Source organism: Notolepis coatsorum (genome assembly GCF_963971535.1).
Source record: "Notolepis coatsorum genome assembly, chromosome: 12".
In the NCBI taxonomy this organism is placed as follows: domain Eukaryota; kingdom Metazoa; phylum Chordata; class Actinopteri; order Aulopiformes; family Paralepididae; genus Notolepis; species Notolepis coatsorum.
The window spans coordinates 127,466,729-127,484,504 of record NC_140176.1 but is presented as its reverse complement, the minus strand read 5'-3'; the positions used below and the strand labels follow the sequence as shown (position 1 = coordinate 127,484,504).

At 46.0% G+C, this 17,776-nt stretch overlaps 1 protein-coding gene across 1 annotated transcript in view; it reads left to right on the top strand.

The window, feature by feature from the left end:
- The window catches only part of LOC311238617 (histidine--tRNA ligase-like), an 88,686-nt gene that overhangs the window by 27,065 nt on the left and 43,845 nt on the right, over positions 1–17,776 (top strand). The window contains exons 7-9 of the mRNA XM_084326744.1: positions 9,289–9,387; positions 11,850–11,943; positions 15,470–15,597. Of these exons, the coding sequence (XP_084182870.1) occupies positions 9,289–9,387; positions 11,850–11,943; positions 15,470–15,597 (321 nt within the window). The remainder of the gene's footprint in view (positions 1–9,288; positions 9,388–11,849; positions 11,944–15,469; positions 15,598–17,776) is intronic.

The window sequence follows — 17,776 nt, the reverse complement described above, 5'->3', positions numbered from 1 at the left end:
TATACAATACTATACAATATACAGTTATACTATATATCCTTATGCTATCTTGCTATATCCATCTATTTACTATACAAGAACCACTCCCGTTCTTTTTTTAAAGTGACCTTTTCATTGTGTAAAGTGACCGTTGAGTGTGTGATTGTGCAGCGTGTGTGTGTGTTTGTGCTAAAGTGTCTGTTAGTGTGTGAGCGTTTACAGTATGTGTGTTGTAGGGCTGGGCGATATGGAAAAAAATCATATCGCGATAACTATATGATAATGTTATCATATTTCTCAATATCGATAATTATCGAATTGTTATAAGTATAAAAAAATAAAAAAAAATAAACGTGGCTCCAGGGGAGTTGAACATTTCTGGCTCTGCTAGTTTATTTTTGATCTTTTGGCGCTTTTTTGGTGGACAAACCACCGCACATGTGCACCGTGACTCGTGACTGGAGTCTAGTTCTGCTAGCACACATAGCCTACTGTGTACAGACGGTTTCAAACTGTATTTTAAATTAGAAAGCAAACAAAATAAATTGACAAGAGAAAAATAAATCTCAATTTGGTCAGTATTGTCATTTGGACAAGCAAAGCCATTACTTTAAGTTGCAGGCAAGAAAGACAAGTCTGTCCACTGTCTCTGGTTTTAAAACTGCCCTGTTGCAGGTAAAAAAAAAATTAAAATTTAGATATTTTTTTAATTTCGATATTCGATATCGATTATTAAAATATATTGCGATATTTATCGTTATCGTTATATCGCCCAGCCCTAGTGTGTTGTGTGTGTGTGCTCATGTGTGCTTGTGTGTGGAGAGTTCAGTGTTCAAGACTCTGATGGCCTGGGGGAAGAAGCTGAGCCGAAGTCTCTCTGTCCTAGTTGCTGTTGTGCGCAGGCATTTGCCTGACCGCAGCAGCTTGAACAGGCTGTTGTTGGGGTGGTGAGGGTCTTTCATTATTCTGCAGGCTCTGGATTTGCACCTCTTGTTATATAAGACCTGCAGGGGTGGTAGTGCAATACCTGTAGTACGTTCAGCTGAGCGCACCACTCTCTGTAGGGCCTTCTTGTCCTGTGCCGTGCTGTTTCCATACCAGGCAGTGATGTTTCCAGTCAAGATGCTCTCTACAGCTCCGGAGTAGAAGGACTGGAGTATCTTCCCCGATACTCTGAACTTCCTTAATAGTCCAGTCATTATATGAAAAAACCTAGGACAAATTGCAACAGTAGCAAACTCAACTGATTTTGTATCCTCATTATGTCCTTAGTGAGGGAAAAAAAGTCCCAAGGAATCCCATCATGGGAAAGTTTTGAAAACGACCTATATATATTCATATCGAAAAATGCCTGTTATAACATAGTGGTGAAAATTTTACTTTTAGATATCACTATAAAAACTCACAAGCTGATTACACACAAAGACAAGAAAAAAAGTCAATCACAACTTCATTGAATTATTCTGTTTACTCATGCAAATCACACATTATCTTATTTGATATGCACCAATTAGCATACACGCCAGAACTAATCAAAACATTTGATAAAGAAATTTTTTTCTTCTTGGAATATTAGTAGATAGGCTCTGTGGAGCTCAGTCCACGAGGATGGGGCTCAAGGGTTTATGTCCGTGGGGATAGGTCCATGGAGATGGGTTTTTTTTATAATAGGCGGAAATTACATATTTGTACAGCATGCAAAACACTACATGATTCTTGCACAAAACTACATGGGCTTAACATAAATTTGGTATGTCTGTATAGGGGAGGCTTGTAGGTACCCATGTTACCCATTTCCATTAACATATATTGAGGTAGAAGGCCAAGGGACCATTTGAAAAATGGGGATGGCCATATTTCCCTCCCCAAAAAATCATCTTAACTTTGAATAATTAGGTATGTAGCCCCCTTTCCAATGAGGTAACATGACATGGTTGGTCTCATTGGAAACCCGAGTTTGTCTAGAATCAAATGGTATCTTTACTTTTGAGCTACCTCAAAATTTGAACGCGTCACAATCTCTGAAAGACAGTGTCGTCAGTGATCCTGCCAGCAATCAAGTACATTGAAAAAAAACACATTTCCCATGATGGGATTCCTTGGGAATTTTTTTCTCTCACTAAAGACATATTGAGGATACAAAATCAGTTGAGTTTGCTAATGTTGCAATTTGTTCTAGGTTTAGCCTAATTCTGGCCTATAATGACTGGACTATAGGGGTAACAAAACATTGAAAAAAAACACATTTCCCATGATGGGATTCCTTGGGCCTTTTTTCTCTCTCACTAAAGACGTATTGAGGATACAAAATCAGTTGAGTTTGCTAATGTTGCAATTTGTCCTAGGTTTAGCCTAATTCTGGCCTATAATGACTGGACTATAACTGTCTCAGGTGGTAGAGGCGCTGCTTCGCCTTTTTTACGACTGAGTCTATGTGTGTTGTCCATGTCAGGTCCTCTGAGATGTGGATCCCCAGGTACTTAAAGCTGCTCACCCTGTCCACGGTAGCCCCGTTTATCCACAGTGATGTGTGTGTCCCCTGCTGTGTTCTCCTAAAATGCACGATCAGCTCCTTGGTTTTACCAATGTTCAGGAGCAGGCTGTTGTCCTGGCACCAGCGTGCCAGTACATCAACCTCCTCCCAGTAGGCCTTCTCGTCATTGTCAGAGATCAGCCCCACCACCACTGTGTCGTCCGCAAACTTCACTATGGAGTTGGAGCTGAACCTGGCCACTCAGGCCCTGTCCACACGAGCGTTTGGATTTAATATGACCGAAGTAGAAAAAAATAAAACTCCGTCCACACAGGTGAACACAGGTGAACAACCGTGTATAACTGCGTACCCACGGCACCAGCAACCGTTACATGTAGTACAATGCCAAAACAGTAGGCGGCGATGTTGTTCAGACATGAAGGCCATTTCAACCAATCAGAAAAGGCTGAACGCTCACTAAACTTCCTGTTACTTTAGAAACACAGCTGGACCCTATTGATCATTTTGCCAACGGAACATATATTTTCAGCAAAGAAAGAAACTGCAATAAACAAACGGATACATTCACTGTGTGTTCTGCCTCTCATTTTGTTGATGAAACAAAACCATCAGCAACACAATTTACCACCAAGAGCGGATAGTTTAGTCTCACAAAAGACCGCCGGTGTTGTTAGCTACATGCTAATGTGAATGGCTATATCCATGTATAGTATATAGCTTAAATGCTAACGTAATGTGGTAACGTTACCGATATGAAATGGATGTAAACGTTATTTAACAGATTGCAGAATGGGTACAATACAATACGGCTCAATACAAACAATTGTTAAGGGGATGCAGTCTGGACTGGGTTCCTTATAACAATAACTTGACAACACATGAGTTTAGTTTAGCTGCAGCTACATGTTTACTCTCAGCGTCAGGTCAGGAATGCGACAAGACATCAGTCGATCACAACACTCTTCAACACAGACGATACGTTTTGAACAAAAGTTTGTTACAATCATTTTTATATAACGCTACTTGGGACAGCTCTGCTGTAAACACTGGTGTAGCTGGCTCTGCTATAATCTCTCTACCCCGCGGTCTGCCGTGAACATGGGAAATAATTGCGACAGCTCTGCTGTAAACACTGGGAATAACCTCGGTTGCTATGCCCACACGCAACTGCAAAACCGCAAAACTTCACCCTGGCCACCGGTTTTAAAGACCGCGGTTGCAGTGTAGCAAATCCCCGGTTGTGTGTGGCCGAACAGTGCAACTGCGCACATACAATCATGGTTATATTAAAACCAGCGCTCGTGTGGATGGGGCCACAGTCATGCGTGTAGAGTGAATACAGCAGGGGGCTTAGAACACAGCCCTGGGGGGACCCGATACTCAGGGTGATGGTGTTGGAGGTCTGACCCCCCACCCTGACCGCCTGAGGCCTTTCACTCAGAAAGTCCAGTATCCAGGCGCTCGGAGCTGAGCTCAGACCCAGCTTGATCAGCTTGTCCACCAGTCTGGTGGGGACTATGGTGTTGAACGCTGAGCTATAGTCAATGAACAACAGTCTCACATAGCCCCCCCTCTGGCTGTCTAGGTGAGAGAGGGTGTTGTGTAGTACCTGAGACCGCATTGTCAGTGGACCTGTTTGACCTGTATGCAAATTGCAAAGGGTCCATATCACTGGGGAGGGAGGCACAAATGTAATCCTTAACCAGCCCCTCAAAACATTTCATGACCACAGAGGTGAGTGCCACCGGTCTGTAGTCATTAAGACCTGCTGGGGAGGATTCTTTTGGTACCGGGATTATAGTGGACACCTTGAAGCAGGCAGGGACCACGGATTTAGCCAGGGATAGATTGAATATGGTGGTGAACACTGGGGCTAGCTGGTTAGCACAGGACTTAAGTATCCGTCCTGTCATCCCATCTGGGCCAGCTGCTTTCCGGGTGTTCACTAGAGTTGTTCCGATACTGATACCAGTATCGGAAATGCCGCCGATACTGCCTAAAATGCTGGTATCGGTATCGGTGAGTACACGTAAATTCTAGCCTCCAATCCCATGACGTCATTTATCTCCTGCGGAGAGTGAGGATTATAAAATGAACGTATTTTAAAGTGTGATGCTGTTTGTCATTTTAACAGCAGATACACTTTCTTAAATTCCATTGTCCCCGACAGCGTGTGACGGGGAGCTCGGACGGGATGTGTTATTTACATTTACATTTACATTTAGTCATTTAGCTGACGCTTTTATCCAAAGCGACTTACAAGTTCTGTGCGACAAGACAGCAAGAAGGGTATAACTCTATCAGCTGAGTAACAATGTTCATCAAAGTATTGCGTGTTACAGTGTAGGTTAGTTTATTAGGACAAGTGCATGACAGTAAGGTTAGTCGGGGTTAGATTTTTTTTTTTTTTTTTTCATTTCAGATAATGGTTGAAGAAGTGAGTCTTTAGTCGACGGCGAAAGATTGGACGGGATTCGGCTGTCCTAACTGGGATGGGTAGTTCATTCCACCATTGTGGGGCAAGGACTGAGAATAGGCGGCTTCTCTTTGATGACCCTCCGGGAGCTTGGATAGGAGTAGATCTGAGGCGGCCAGAAGATGCAGAGCGTAGGGGTCTTGAGGGTGTGTAGTTAGAGACCATTGACCGGAGGTAGGCGGGAGCGGTTCCCTTTGCCGCACGGTATGCTAGGTCGAGGGCCTTGAAGCGGATACGTGCAGCAATGGGGAGCCAGTGCAGGTCCCTAAGAAGTGGGGTGACATGGGCCGACTTCGGTAGGTTTGAGATCAGGCGGGCCGCTGCATTTTGAATGAGTTGAAGAGGCTTGGTGGCAGTGGCCGGGAGGCCAGCTAGCAGTGCGTTGCAGTAGTCGAGGCGGGAGATGACTGTTGATTGGACGAGGAGTTGGGTGGCTTCTTTTGTCAGGAAGGGGCGTATCCTTCTGACGTTGCTCAGGAGGAATCTGCAGGTTCTGGTTGTCGCTGCGATGTGAGCAGAGAAGTTCAACTGGTCGTCGAGGACAACACCAAGGTTCTTGGCGGTCGGCGATGCGGTCACAGCTGCATTCTCGACTGTGATGGAGAGGTCGGTCAGGGGGGAGGATTTGGCCGGCAGGTGGAGCAATTCTGTTTTGCTTAGGTTCAGTTTGAGGTGGTTGGTCGTCATCCAGGCGGAGATGTCGGACAGACAGGCCGAGATCCGCTCAGAGACGTGGATATCTGAGGGAGGGAAGGAGAGGAAGAGTTGAGTATCATCGGCATAACAATGATATGAGAAGCCATGAGACGTGATAATGTTACCCAGTGATTTAGTGTAGAGGGAGAAGAGAAGGGGTCCTAGGACCGAGCCCTGGGGGACACCCGTCCGGAGGGGGCGGGTGGCCGACAGAGTCCCTCTCCATGACACTTGGTAGGAGCGGTCATTGAGGTATGATGTCAGCCATGTCAGCGCAGATCCAGCCACTCCCATTCCTGCGAGGGCCGCGAGGAGGATCTGATGGTTGACTGTGTCGAAGGCTGCAGATAGATCTAGGAGAATCAGGACAGAAGAGAGGCCTTTCGCTTTTGCTAAGTGAAGTGCCTCTGTGACCGCAATGAGGGCCGTTTCTGTGGAGTGGCCAGTCCGGAAGCCAGACTGATTGGGGTCTAGGAGGTCATTCTGTAAGAGATAAGCAGTAAGTTGGTTGGATACAGCACGTTCAAGTGTTTTAGAAAGGAAGGAGAGAAGAGAGACAGGGCGATAGTTGGCTATGATGGTGGGGTTCAGGGTTGGTTTTTTTATGAGGGGCGTGACTCTGGCTTGTTTTAGGGAGGTGGGGACCACCCCCGAGTTGAGTGAGGAGTTGATGGTTGCAGTTAGGAATGGGAGGATGTCCGGTGCTATGGTCTGGAGGAGTGGGGAGGGTAGCTGGTCCAGCTGGCATGTAGTCGGACGGTTCGACGTTACCAGTGTCAGGGTCTCGGCTTCTGTAATGGGAGAGAAAGATGACAGAGTGAAGGATGAGGTTCTCGATTCAGCGTTTGGAATGGGTGGGGGTTGGGAGAAGGAGCTGCGGATGTTCTCCACTTTTTCCTCAAAGAAGATCGCAAAGTCTTCGGCAGAAAAAGATGAGGGAGGAGGAGGTGGGGGGGGAGTGAGGAGGGAGGACATGGTAGCATGCAGTTTGCGAAGATTTTTGGCAGAGGCCTCGATCCTATGGTGAAAGAAAGAAGCTTTGGCATTAGTAATGGTTTTGGAGAATGTTAACAAGAGGTTGTGATATGTGTCGATGTCAGCAGTGAGGCGTGACTTTCTATACTTCCTCTCAGCCGCTCTCAGGACCTGTCTTTGTTCTCTCACTGCATCCGTCAGCCATGGACTGGGTGGGGAACGGCGGGCAGGTTTCTCAACGAGGGGACAGAGCTTGTCGAAGGAGGTTGCAAGGGCTGAGAGGAGGGTGGAGGTTGCCATCTCTGTGGGGAGAGCAGAGAAGGTGTCACTCAAAGGTAGAGCGGATATTATGTCAGAGGAGAGGGTGGAGGGGGATAGGGAGGGCAGGTTGCGTCTGAGTGAGACGGTTTGAGTTGGGGTGAAGACTTTTCGGTTAAGCATGAGAGTTAGTGAGAAGGATATGAAGGAATGGTCAGATACATGTAGGGGAGTTACCGTGGTGTTAATGATGCTGGAGTTACGGGAAAATATGAGATCCAAGGAGTTGCCTGCTTTGTGGGTGGGAGGCATGGCAGTGGGAGTCAGGTCAAATTGTTATAGGAGGGAGACCACTGGGACCGACTGAGATGAGTCAGGCAGGTTGAAGTCGCCCAATAGAAGGAGCGGGGTACCATCTTCCGGTAAGGAGCTTAGAAGCATGTCCAGCTCATCTGTGAAGTGATCGAGGGGACCTGGAGGGCGATAGAGTGTAACAATGGTGAGATTGAAAGGATTAGAGACAGATACTGCATGATATTCGAGGTTATGATAGCATTAGCTGAAAAGCTAGCTAGTTGGAACAACATCCGCCCGTTACATCAAATCAGATGATCGCCTGTCCTTTCTCCAGGACCTGACACTGTCCGTGACCGTCTATCAACAATAATGCACCCACGGTGAATCGTATTTAAGTTAAGTAGCTACTGACTAGCATTAGCTGACTAACGTTATCAAATGTCTGCGGGGAAGACGAGCTAGGTCAGCTAGCTTAGCTTGATAACGTTACCGTGGCTAAAGTTGGTGCTATTCATAATCCAGCAATAATGGCTGCAGACCTGCAAGCAAAGTGCAGCAAGTTCCAAGTGCCAAAGGATAAGAGTCTGAGGCGGAGTCTCAAAAGAGAATGTTGAATATTTATTTTGCATCGAAAATCACAACATGAACGTTAATACTAGCCAGAGCATCTCCTACTAGCTAACAGACTGGGTAGCGAATGCAACAACGTCTAACGTCCGTGCGGATCATTGGAGTAGGGTATATCTGCAGTGCCGCAGCCCCATACTCATTGATTAATGATACTAATACTAATCTATACAATCATCACCTGTTGTTGAATAAATACCATTACTTTCTAGTTATTACAAAAAAACAGTATATATAAAACGGTATCTGTAAAAAAAGTATAATTTATATAATCTATATATATATATATATATATATATATATATATATATATATTTTTTTTTTTAATATGTATGCACTGGTATCGGCTCAGTATCGGTATCGGCCGATACCCAAAGCTTAGGTATCGGAATCGGATCGGAAAGGAAAATTTTTTATCGGAACATCTCTAGTGTTCACCCGCATAAATGCTCTTCTCACACTGTGTTCCGTCAATGAGAGAGTGCCACCCCCCCCCCCCCCCCCCCGTGCGGATGTCCTCCCCCTCCACACTACGGCCGGTGCGTCAGTGACGTCGTTAGCCGGTGAGCTAGCGTCGCCACTGTTTGCACCGAACCGCGCATAGGAGTTGAGTTGGTCCGCGCGAGAGGCGTCGGCACTCCCGATTGAGGGGGCGCTGACTTTGTAGTCAGTTATCGTCCGTAGTCCTCGCTATAAACCTCTTGTGTCGTTCTGGGCCATTTGTGCCTCCATCTTGCCAGCGTATGTCCTCTTAGCAAGCTTTACGGCCTTGCGCAGAGTATAGACTGTAGCCTTATACTCATCCATATTTCCTGACGCTCTGCCTAGGTTATAAGCAGTGGTGCGAGCATTCAGGGCCACTCGGATAGAATTGTCAACCCACGGTTTCTGGTTCGGGAAGATCCAAACCATTTTCGTGGGTACAATGCTATCGGCTAGTGATGTTATGAAACTGACAACAACATCAGCGAACTCACTGACATCACTGGAGCTCGCCTGAAGCATTCCCCAGTCGACGTCATAGCCCGAAGTCTTATCTAGTACAGATCCAAATCCAAACGATACCACAGAAAATGAGTAATGAAGTAATGTGCGCAACAGATATCGAATTAGTCTGGACCTTTACGCAGAGAGAAAACCATATATATATATCCTGGGAAACATCCCTCAAGTCAGGTATCGTCGTTTCCAGAAAAACTGTACATTTTCACCGGGAGGCGAAACCGGAGGGGGTCACTTTTTTTAAACTCGTTCGTTGGCTGTTTTGGTCTTATAACCCGAAATTGGATCGGCCATCTTAGCTTTCAACTGATGTATTGGTTCAGAGACACTAAAACAGCAGGATGCCATCAAACAAGGGCAAATGTGCTCTGACGCCGTCTGGACATTAAGTGGTTAATAGAATAGTTGACCCATTTTGTTCTTTATTTGAGTTTTTCATGCATTTACAAGAATTGCCTCTGTGGCCTCCTCCTCTCACCTGCAGGTCAATGACAGACGTATTCTGGATGGGATGTTCGCTGTATGCGGGGTTCCTGACGACAAGTTCCGCACCATCTGCTCCACAGTGGATAAACTGGACAAGGTAGGAACACTGCCTGCACCCTGATGTAGAGTCCAAAACCAATCGCAACCAAAGACATTTCATAGGGGTTTGAACTTGCTTCTTTTTCCTGTAATGGGTCCCCTGGGTTTCACAAGGTGCAGGGATTGGTGGGTGCTTACTAGGGCTGTACGATTAATTAATTAACGATTCGTACATCTATGCAATCTAATTTCTAAATGATGACGATTCTGATGTATTTTCATTTGCGTCAAAATGGAGATCAGTTGCATTAACGGCTCCTATTCCCCTATGCATTCACGTCACGCTGCATTCACGTGTTTACTTATTTGCTTCGGACCAATCCCAGTTGCGATATCAATCACACTTACACGATGTAAAGCAAAACACGCTATTAATTCAACATTCACGTCATACAACTCCATCAGTGTTCTCCCATCTCTCTTCCTCACTCACAGCACTCACTGCTGCTGTCCTCCCCATTCCCACAATGCATATACAGTCCCCGTTACTTTAGTAACCCAGACTACTCTTAAATGTCCCCTGTCTTATAAATGGCCTTTTCCAGTGTTTAGCATTGTTTTCTAGCAATGGGGGTTTGTATCAATGGGGTCTGTGTCTCTAATTCTAATTTTGGCGGATTGCTCCAATTCAGTTGAGACAAGATCCTCCCCCAGTGAACTAAGCCATTCTGATAATCTCCTTTTACTGGAATATTCCAGAACGTTGTCATTTGTCGGCCTATTTATGAATCGTTTTCAAATAAACGCTAGATGATCGATAGTATGTGTGCGAGCTGATAATCGCTGCTGTTATTTCCTCATGGCTTTTACAGTCAAAACAGCTATATCACATATAGTGGAAACGCTTATATCTCTGTGAAAACGAGTCTGATTATCCTAACACTGATAACATAGCTTCCTTACCTGAGGTCAGATGGTATCCAAATGGTTTATTCCAATTTCCGATCGCCATTCGAAAAAAATTGATAAATGTATTGATCAACCGTGTATACAGTAGAACACATGATCCGCGCGGCTCAGAGGCTCCAGAATGAACTCTGGTAGACCCCGGCTGCATCAGTGAGAAGTAAAATGTGGAGTCTTATCAATGACTTGCTTGCAGTCAACATGTACGAAACGGATTGTTTTTTCATCAGTACATTTCCGTTTTATACCGTTTTGAATACGAGTATAGTTTTGGAGAGTTCTAGTAATTCCAGAGAAATCCGCGATAATAGCTCTTTAGTGGAATACACAAAACACGTTGTAATTTTTCGGCTGATTTATGAATAGTTTTCAAATAAACACTAGATTTGTGTCCTTATGCACGCTAGAGAAGCGGGCTGAAAAATCGATTATCCATGACTTGGTCAGCGCTAACGTCACGCACGCACGCAAAAGATGAATCCAATTCTTGATCGCCATTCCAAATATCGCGTTTATTGATCCAACGTTATAGTCCGAAACACATAATCGACGCTGCTCTGAGGGTCCTCAGTCAATCTGGTAACACGATACTGCATGCCCGAGAAGCAAGACCTGGACCGGAGTTATTTTTTCGATGCACATTCCCAGTCAATCCAGTGCAATACCATTCGGGAGACGATAGGCGGCGGTATTTGCCCTTTTGCGAGCTCAGACATAGAGTCGTGTGAGAGGATCGTGATCTCAATTCTTAGGGAGAAAAATCTAATTTTTAGCAAGAATCGTGCAACCCTAGTGCTTACTGACCCCCCCCCCCCAGAACATCTGTGATAGCACCGGTGTCACAGCCCCACCCACATAGGAAGACGGGAACTATTCCATTTCCATTCCACATCTTTGAATGCGTCATCTTCCTTTTAGTATTGAATATCTTTGGTTGGGCCTTATTGTCTCTCCGTCCCTCTCCTTCCAACACCTCTCCTCTCATCTTTCATTAAACTGTGTGGGTATCAAACAAGAGACTGTCGGGCTTTAAAACTGTGTAGGACCCAGGCCTAGAACTGCACCCTGAGAGAGGGAACTGCACCCTGAGAGGGAGGTTAGCCCTAGGTGGGAGGTTCAAAGGGTCAAAGTGGGTATAAAACAGGAGGGAAGACTGTCAAGTTTTAAACTGTCGATACCAAACAGAGAAGGTAAAGACGACTTTGAACTGTTGAACAGTAATCCAGAACTATTTTATTGCACTGTAAAAAAATATATATATTTTTTAATCTATTCTACAATTTTATTGCACTGCACTATTGCTCTGTCTATTTTATCTTACTCTTTTTATTATTTATTTAAAACTGAATCAAACCATAAACAAGGTGGCCTGTTGGGATGTTAGATCCTAATGTGAAAAACTGTGATTTTATGTCTGCACTTTATGTGCTCATTGTATGCGTCTTTTTTCTGTTGTGAAGCACTTTGAGCTGCAGTTTATGTATGAAAGGTGCTATACAAATAAAGTTTATTATTATCTTCTCTCACTTCCTCTCTCTTTTCTTTGTTTCCCAGATGTCTTGGGAGGATGTGAAGAATGAGATGGTGAAGGAGAAGGGTTTGTCTGAGGAGGCAGCCGATCAGATTGGGGAGTACGTCAGCATGCAGGGTGAGGATGAAACCGGGTCTATAGACTGACAGCTCAGCAGTACACACTAGGGCATGAGTAATGTTTCCCCAGATCGATATGTCTTATAGCATTTTAGAACGCATGGTGGCAGGCTGGCAGCAATAACAAGATATTTCAGAGTCACACAGACACAGATGCTCCGCAGACATAACAATACACAGCAGTATATCCCATGTTTAATGTGTATTGTCAGTCAAAACAGTCAGTTACCAGTTGTAATAATTACATTACCTCCACTCTGTCTGAAGAAGAAGAAGTCTAATTGTCATGCAGATTAACACACGCATGCGAGATGGACGACACACAGGAACACGCATGCACTGAGTCACCAATGAAATGTCTCTCTGCACAAAACCCTGGGTAGACAAATCCGTCCGTGAAGCTCTGAGAGCGCGCACCAAAGCTTACAACGACGGCCTAGTGGCAGGCAACATGAATGACCACAAGGTGGCGCGATACAACGTAAGGAGGACAGTGACAGAGGCCAAACGACGCTACAAGGATAAAATTGAACTCCAGTTTGAACAGGCTGACTCTAGAGCTATGTGGCAGGGGCTCAAAACGATGACAGACTACAAAGGCGCCTCCCTCAAACTGAACAGTGACATCTCCTTAGCAAATGACCTCAATACCTTCTATGCGAGGTTTGATGCTGGTAATAACAACACCAGCCCACAAGCCACGGCAATGGGGGGGGGGGGGGGGGGGGGGGGTCGGCTGCTGATGGAGATTCAGTGTTCAGAATAACAGAACATGAGGTGAGGCGGACCTTTAAAAAAGTGAATATCAGGAAGGCAGCAGGTCCGGACGGCATCCCCGGCCGCGTCCTAAAAGTCTGTGCCGACCAACTGGCCCCAGTATTCACTGACATATTTAACCTGTCCTTAGAACAGGCTGTCATCCCCACCTGCCTGAAGAAGTCCACTATTATCCCTGTACCCAAAAAATCCAAGCCTGCTTGCCTCAACGACTACCGCCCTGTAGCTCTCACCTCCATAGCCATGAAGTGCTTTGAGAAGCTAGTAAAGGGCTACATCTGCTCCTCCCTCCCCATCAACATGGACCCCCTGCAATTTGCATACCGCCCCAACAGGTCCACGGAGGACGCCATAGCCCATGTGCTGCACACAGCAGCATCACACCTGGACAAGAGGCAGGGGAACTATGTGAGAATGCTATTCATCGACTACAGCTCGGCATTCAATACCATAGTCCCCTCCATACTCATCCATCACCCTCTACATAGCTGCCCCCCAGGGCTGTGTTCTGAGTCCCCTCCTCTACTCCCTGTACACACACGACTGTGTGGCTCAGCGGAGTAGCAATACAATCATCAAATTTGCTGACGACACAGTGGTGGTGGGCCTGATCTCTGCCAACGACGAGAGGGCCTACCTGGAAGAGGTCAAGGTCCTGGCGGGATGGTGCCAGGAAAACAGCCTCTCCCTGAACGTCAGCAAAACAAAGGAGATGATTGTGGACTTCAGGAGGTCGGGGGTCAAGGACTATAGCCCCCTCAGCATCGACGGGGCACCGGTTGAGAGAGTCAACAGCTTTAAGTACCTCGGAGCCTACATATCCGAGGACTTGACATGGACCACACACATTGACAGTGTTGTGAAGAAGGCACGACAACGCCTCTACTTCCTCAGGTGCCTAAGGAAGTTCCAAGTCAGTCAGAAGATCCTTAAGAACTTCTACTCATGTACAATAGAGAGCATCTTGACCGGCAACATCACCTCTTGGTTTGGGAATAGCACTGCACAAGACCGAAGCAGACTACAAAGAGTGACACGTTCAGCCGAACGCACAATTGGAGGGGGGCTCCCCACCCTCCAGAACATTTACAACAAGCGTTGCAAGGGCAAGGCTAAGAGAATCATTAAAGACTCCAGTCACCCGAACAACTGCCTCTTTGAACTGCTGCGGTCAGGCAAGCGATACCGGAGTCTCAAGGCGAGCACAGAAAGACTCAGAAGAAGCTTCTATCCCCAGGCCATCAGGCTGCTCAACGAACAATGAACACTACACAACAACAACCACCAAACGCACATAGCACACACATCCACACGCACACACTCACTTTAAACAAACACACTGTAGCACCCACTCCACACACTTTATAGCACACACCCACTTTAAACAAACACACTGTAGCACCCACTCCCCACACTTTATATTTATTGATGAAGGATTGCACTACAACTCGTACACCTTACTGTAAATTGTACCTAAATTGTACCTCATCCCATTTCTGCTTTGCACTATATAGTACTGTACATTAGTACACTGCATAGTATTGTATATTATATGGTAACTCAGTACATTGTACATATGTCTATACCGAACACTGTGACCTCATTTTCTTCTTCTAAATTACATGCTATACTATGTTATTTGATACTTATCTTGTCTAGCACAGTCTCTGGAGCGTAACAGTAAGAAGCATTTTGTATGAAAGTATTCTGTACTTCTGTATGACAACTATTAAAGAAACTTGAACTTGAAACTTGACCCATCCCTTCATCCTTTCCCTGAAGGGCAGCCAGGAGCAGACATGGTTACGACACCATTACAACAGCGTTAGCGATCTGTTCTGCATGTTTCTGTTCTGCATAGGGTTTATCTTATTGGGAGGGGAAGCCCTTGCGAGCACAGGAAGAACATGCAAACTCCACACAGAAAGGCCCGGGAGTTACCCCACCCGGGTACCTGGCAACGCGGCAATCTGGTCCCCAAGCGGGAATCGAACCCAGGTCCTTCTAGCTGTGCGGCGACAGTGTTAACCACTACACCACCGTGCAGCAGGTCTCTCTGCTCATGGAACTATATCAATAGTATATGAATGAATGCTACGCAAAGTGGGGGACATGTTGTTGTATTCTGTAGTCTTCTAACGCAACACACTTTTTGTGGTAATGTTAAGCGTACTATCTATGCCAAGGCACAGCGCCAAGCCAGACAGGTCCCAGAGTCTGTTTCAGTACACATCTGAACTATGTGGCTTGGTGCTGTCTGTAGTGCTGAACTGGACTGGAATCTAATTTCTCTCTCATTAATGTATACAAAAACAAAGACTGAAATAATATATATCTTCAGAGGGTCTCTCTATTTATTTAACTCAACTCAACAACATAGGCAACAGTCTGAGTCTTTCATCAACAACATTATGGCTAAGCTACATAAAGTGCTAACCCTGTCTGTTTGGTGGTGTGGTTGTGTTATAGGCTGGGCTCTACCTAAAGGGCTAACCCTGTCTGTTTGGTGGTGTGGTTGTGTTATAGGCTGGGCTCTACCTAAAGGGCTAACCCTGTCTGTTTGGTGGTGTGGTTGTGTTATAGGCTGGGCTCTACCTAAAGGGCTAACCCTGTCTGTTTGGTGGTGTGGTTGTGTTATAGGCTGGGCTCTACCTAAAGGGCTAACCCTGTCTGTTTGGTGGTGTGGTTGTGTTATAGGCTGGGCTCTACCTAAAGGGCTAACCCTGTCTGTTTGGTGGTGTGTGTAGGTGGTAAGGACCTAGCGGAACGCCTACTCCAGGACCCTAAGATGGCCCAGAGTAAACATGCCTGTGCCGGCCTCACCGACATGAAGCAACTCTTCAGCTACCTGGAACTCTTCCAGGTCACAGACAAGGTGAGGGGGTGAGATAAGATTAGAGTAGAGTGTGGTGCCAATCTCGTTAAAATCCATTCCTACCCTAGACACTAACGTGAGAAACAATTAACAGTGTTGCTTGAAAGTATGTGAACCCCTTTGGAAAAGTACGTTTTTCAAATATTTCACACATTAATCTTTATATCTTCATCTATGATACATTTTCTGATGAAGCATGTCATGATTGAAGGAAAACACAAATAGTTTGAATATATTTGGATTATTTACTAAATACAATGATTCAACTTGAAATATCCTTGTGTGCATACCTATGTGAACCCTTGCGATCCAGCAGCTGCTGGCACCTATGGCTTCAACTAAACCCTTCCTAGAGTTGAATACTAGTCTCTTGCATGTGCTAAACCCTCTCCTCCTAATCCCTCTCCCCCTAAACCCTCTCATACTAAACCCTCTCCTCCTAAACCCTCTCCCCCTAAACCCTCTCCTCCTAAACCCTCTCCTCCTAAACCCTCTCCTCCTAAACCCTCTCCTCCTAAACCCTCTCATACTAAACCCTCTCCTCCTAAACCCTCTCCTCCTAAACCCTCTCCTACTAAACCCTCTCCTCCTAAACCCTCTCATACTAAACCCTCTCCCCCTAAACCCTCTCCTACTAAACCCTCTCCTACTAAACCCTCTCCTCCTAAACCCTCTCCTACTAAACCCTCTCCTACTAAACCCTCTCATACTAAACCCTCTCCTCCTAAACCATCTCTTGCCAAACCCTCTCCTCCTAAACCCTCTCATACTAAACCCTCTCCTACTAAACCCTCTCCTCCTAAACCCTCTCCTACTAAACCCTCTCCTCCTAAACCCTCTCCTCCTAAACCCTCTCCTCCTAAACCCTCTCCTACTAAACCCTCTCCTACTAAATCCTCTCCTACTAAACCCTCTCCTACTAAACCCTCTCCTACTAAACCCTCTCCTCCTAAACCCTCTCCTCCTAAACCCTCTCCTCCTAAACCCTCTCCTCCTAAACCCTCTCTTACTAAACCCTCTCCTACTAAACCCTCTCCTCCTAAACCCTCTCTTACTAAACCCTCTCCTGCTAAACCCTCTCCTACTAAACCCTCTCCTCCTAAACCCTCTCCTCCTAAACCCTCTCCTGCTAAACCCTCTCCTGCTAAACCCTCTCCTACTAAACCCTCTCCTACTAAACCCTCTCTTACTAAACCCTCTCCTACTAAACCCTCTCCTACTAAACCCTCTCTTACTAAACCCTCTCTTACTAAACCCTCTCCTCCTAAACCCTCTCCTCCTAAACCCTCTCCTACTAAACCCTCTCATACTAAACCCTCTCCTCCTAAACCCTCTCCTCCTAAACCCTCTCCTACTAAACCCTCTCCCCCTAAACCCTCTCCTGCTAAACCCTCTCCTACTAAACCCTCTCCCCCTAAACCCTCTCCTACTAAACCCTCTCCCCCTAAACCCTCTCCTCCTAAACCCTCTCATACTAAACCCTCTCCTCCTAAACCCTCTCCTCCTAAACCCTCTCCTCCTAAACCCTCTCATACTAAACCCTCTCCTCCTAAACCCTCTCCTCCTAAACCCTCTCCTACTAAACCCTCTCCTCCTAAACCCTCTCCTCCTAAACCCTCTCATACTAAACCCTCTCCTCCTAAACCCTCTCCTACTAAACCATCTCCTCCTAAACCCTCTCATACTAAACCCTCTCCTACTAAACCCTCTCCTCCTAAACCCTCTCCTCCTAAACCCTCTCCTACTAAACCCTCTCCTCCTAAACCCTCTCCTACTAAACCCTCTCCTCCTAAACCCTCTCATACTAAACCCTCTCCTCCTAAACCCTCTCCTACTAAACCATCTCCTCCTAAACCCTCTCCTACTAAACCATCTCCTCCTAAACCCTCTCATACTAAACCCTCTCCTACTAAACCCTCTCCTCCTAAACCCTCTCCTCCTAAACCCTCTCCTACTAAACCCTCTCCTACTAAACCCTCTCCTCCTAAACCCTCTCCTCCTAAACCCTCTCCTCCTAAACCCTCTCCTCCTAAACCCTCTCCTCATAAACCCTCTCCTCCTAAACCCTCTCCTCCTAAACCCTCTCCTACTAAACCCTCTCCTCATAAACCCTCTCCTACTAAACCCTCTCCTCCTAAACCCTCTCCTCCTAAACCCTCTCCTCCTAAACCCTCTCCTC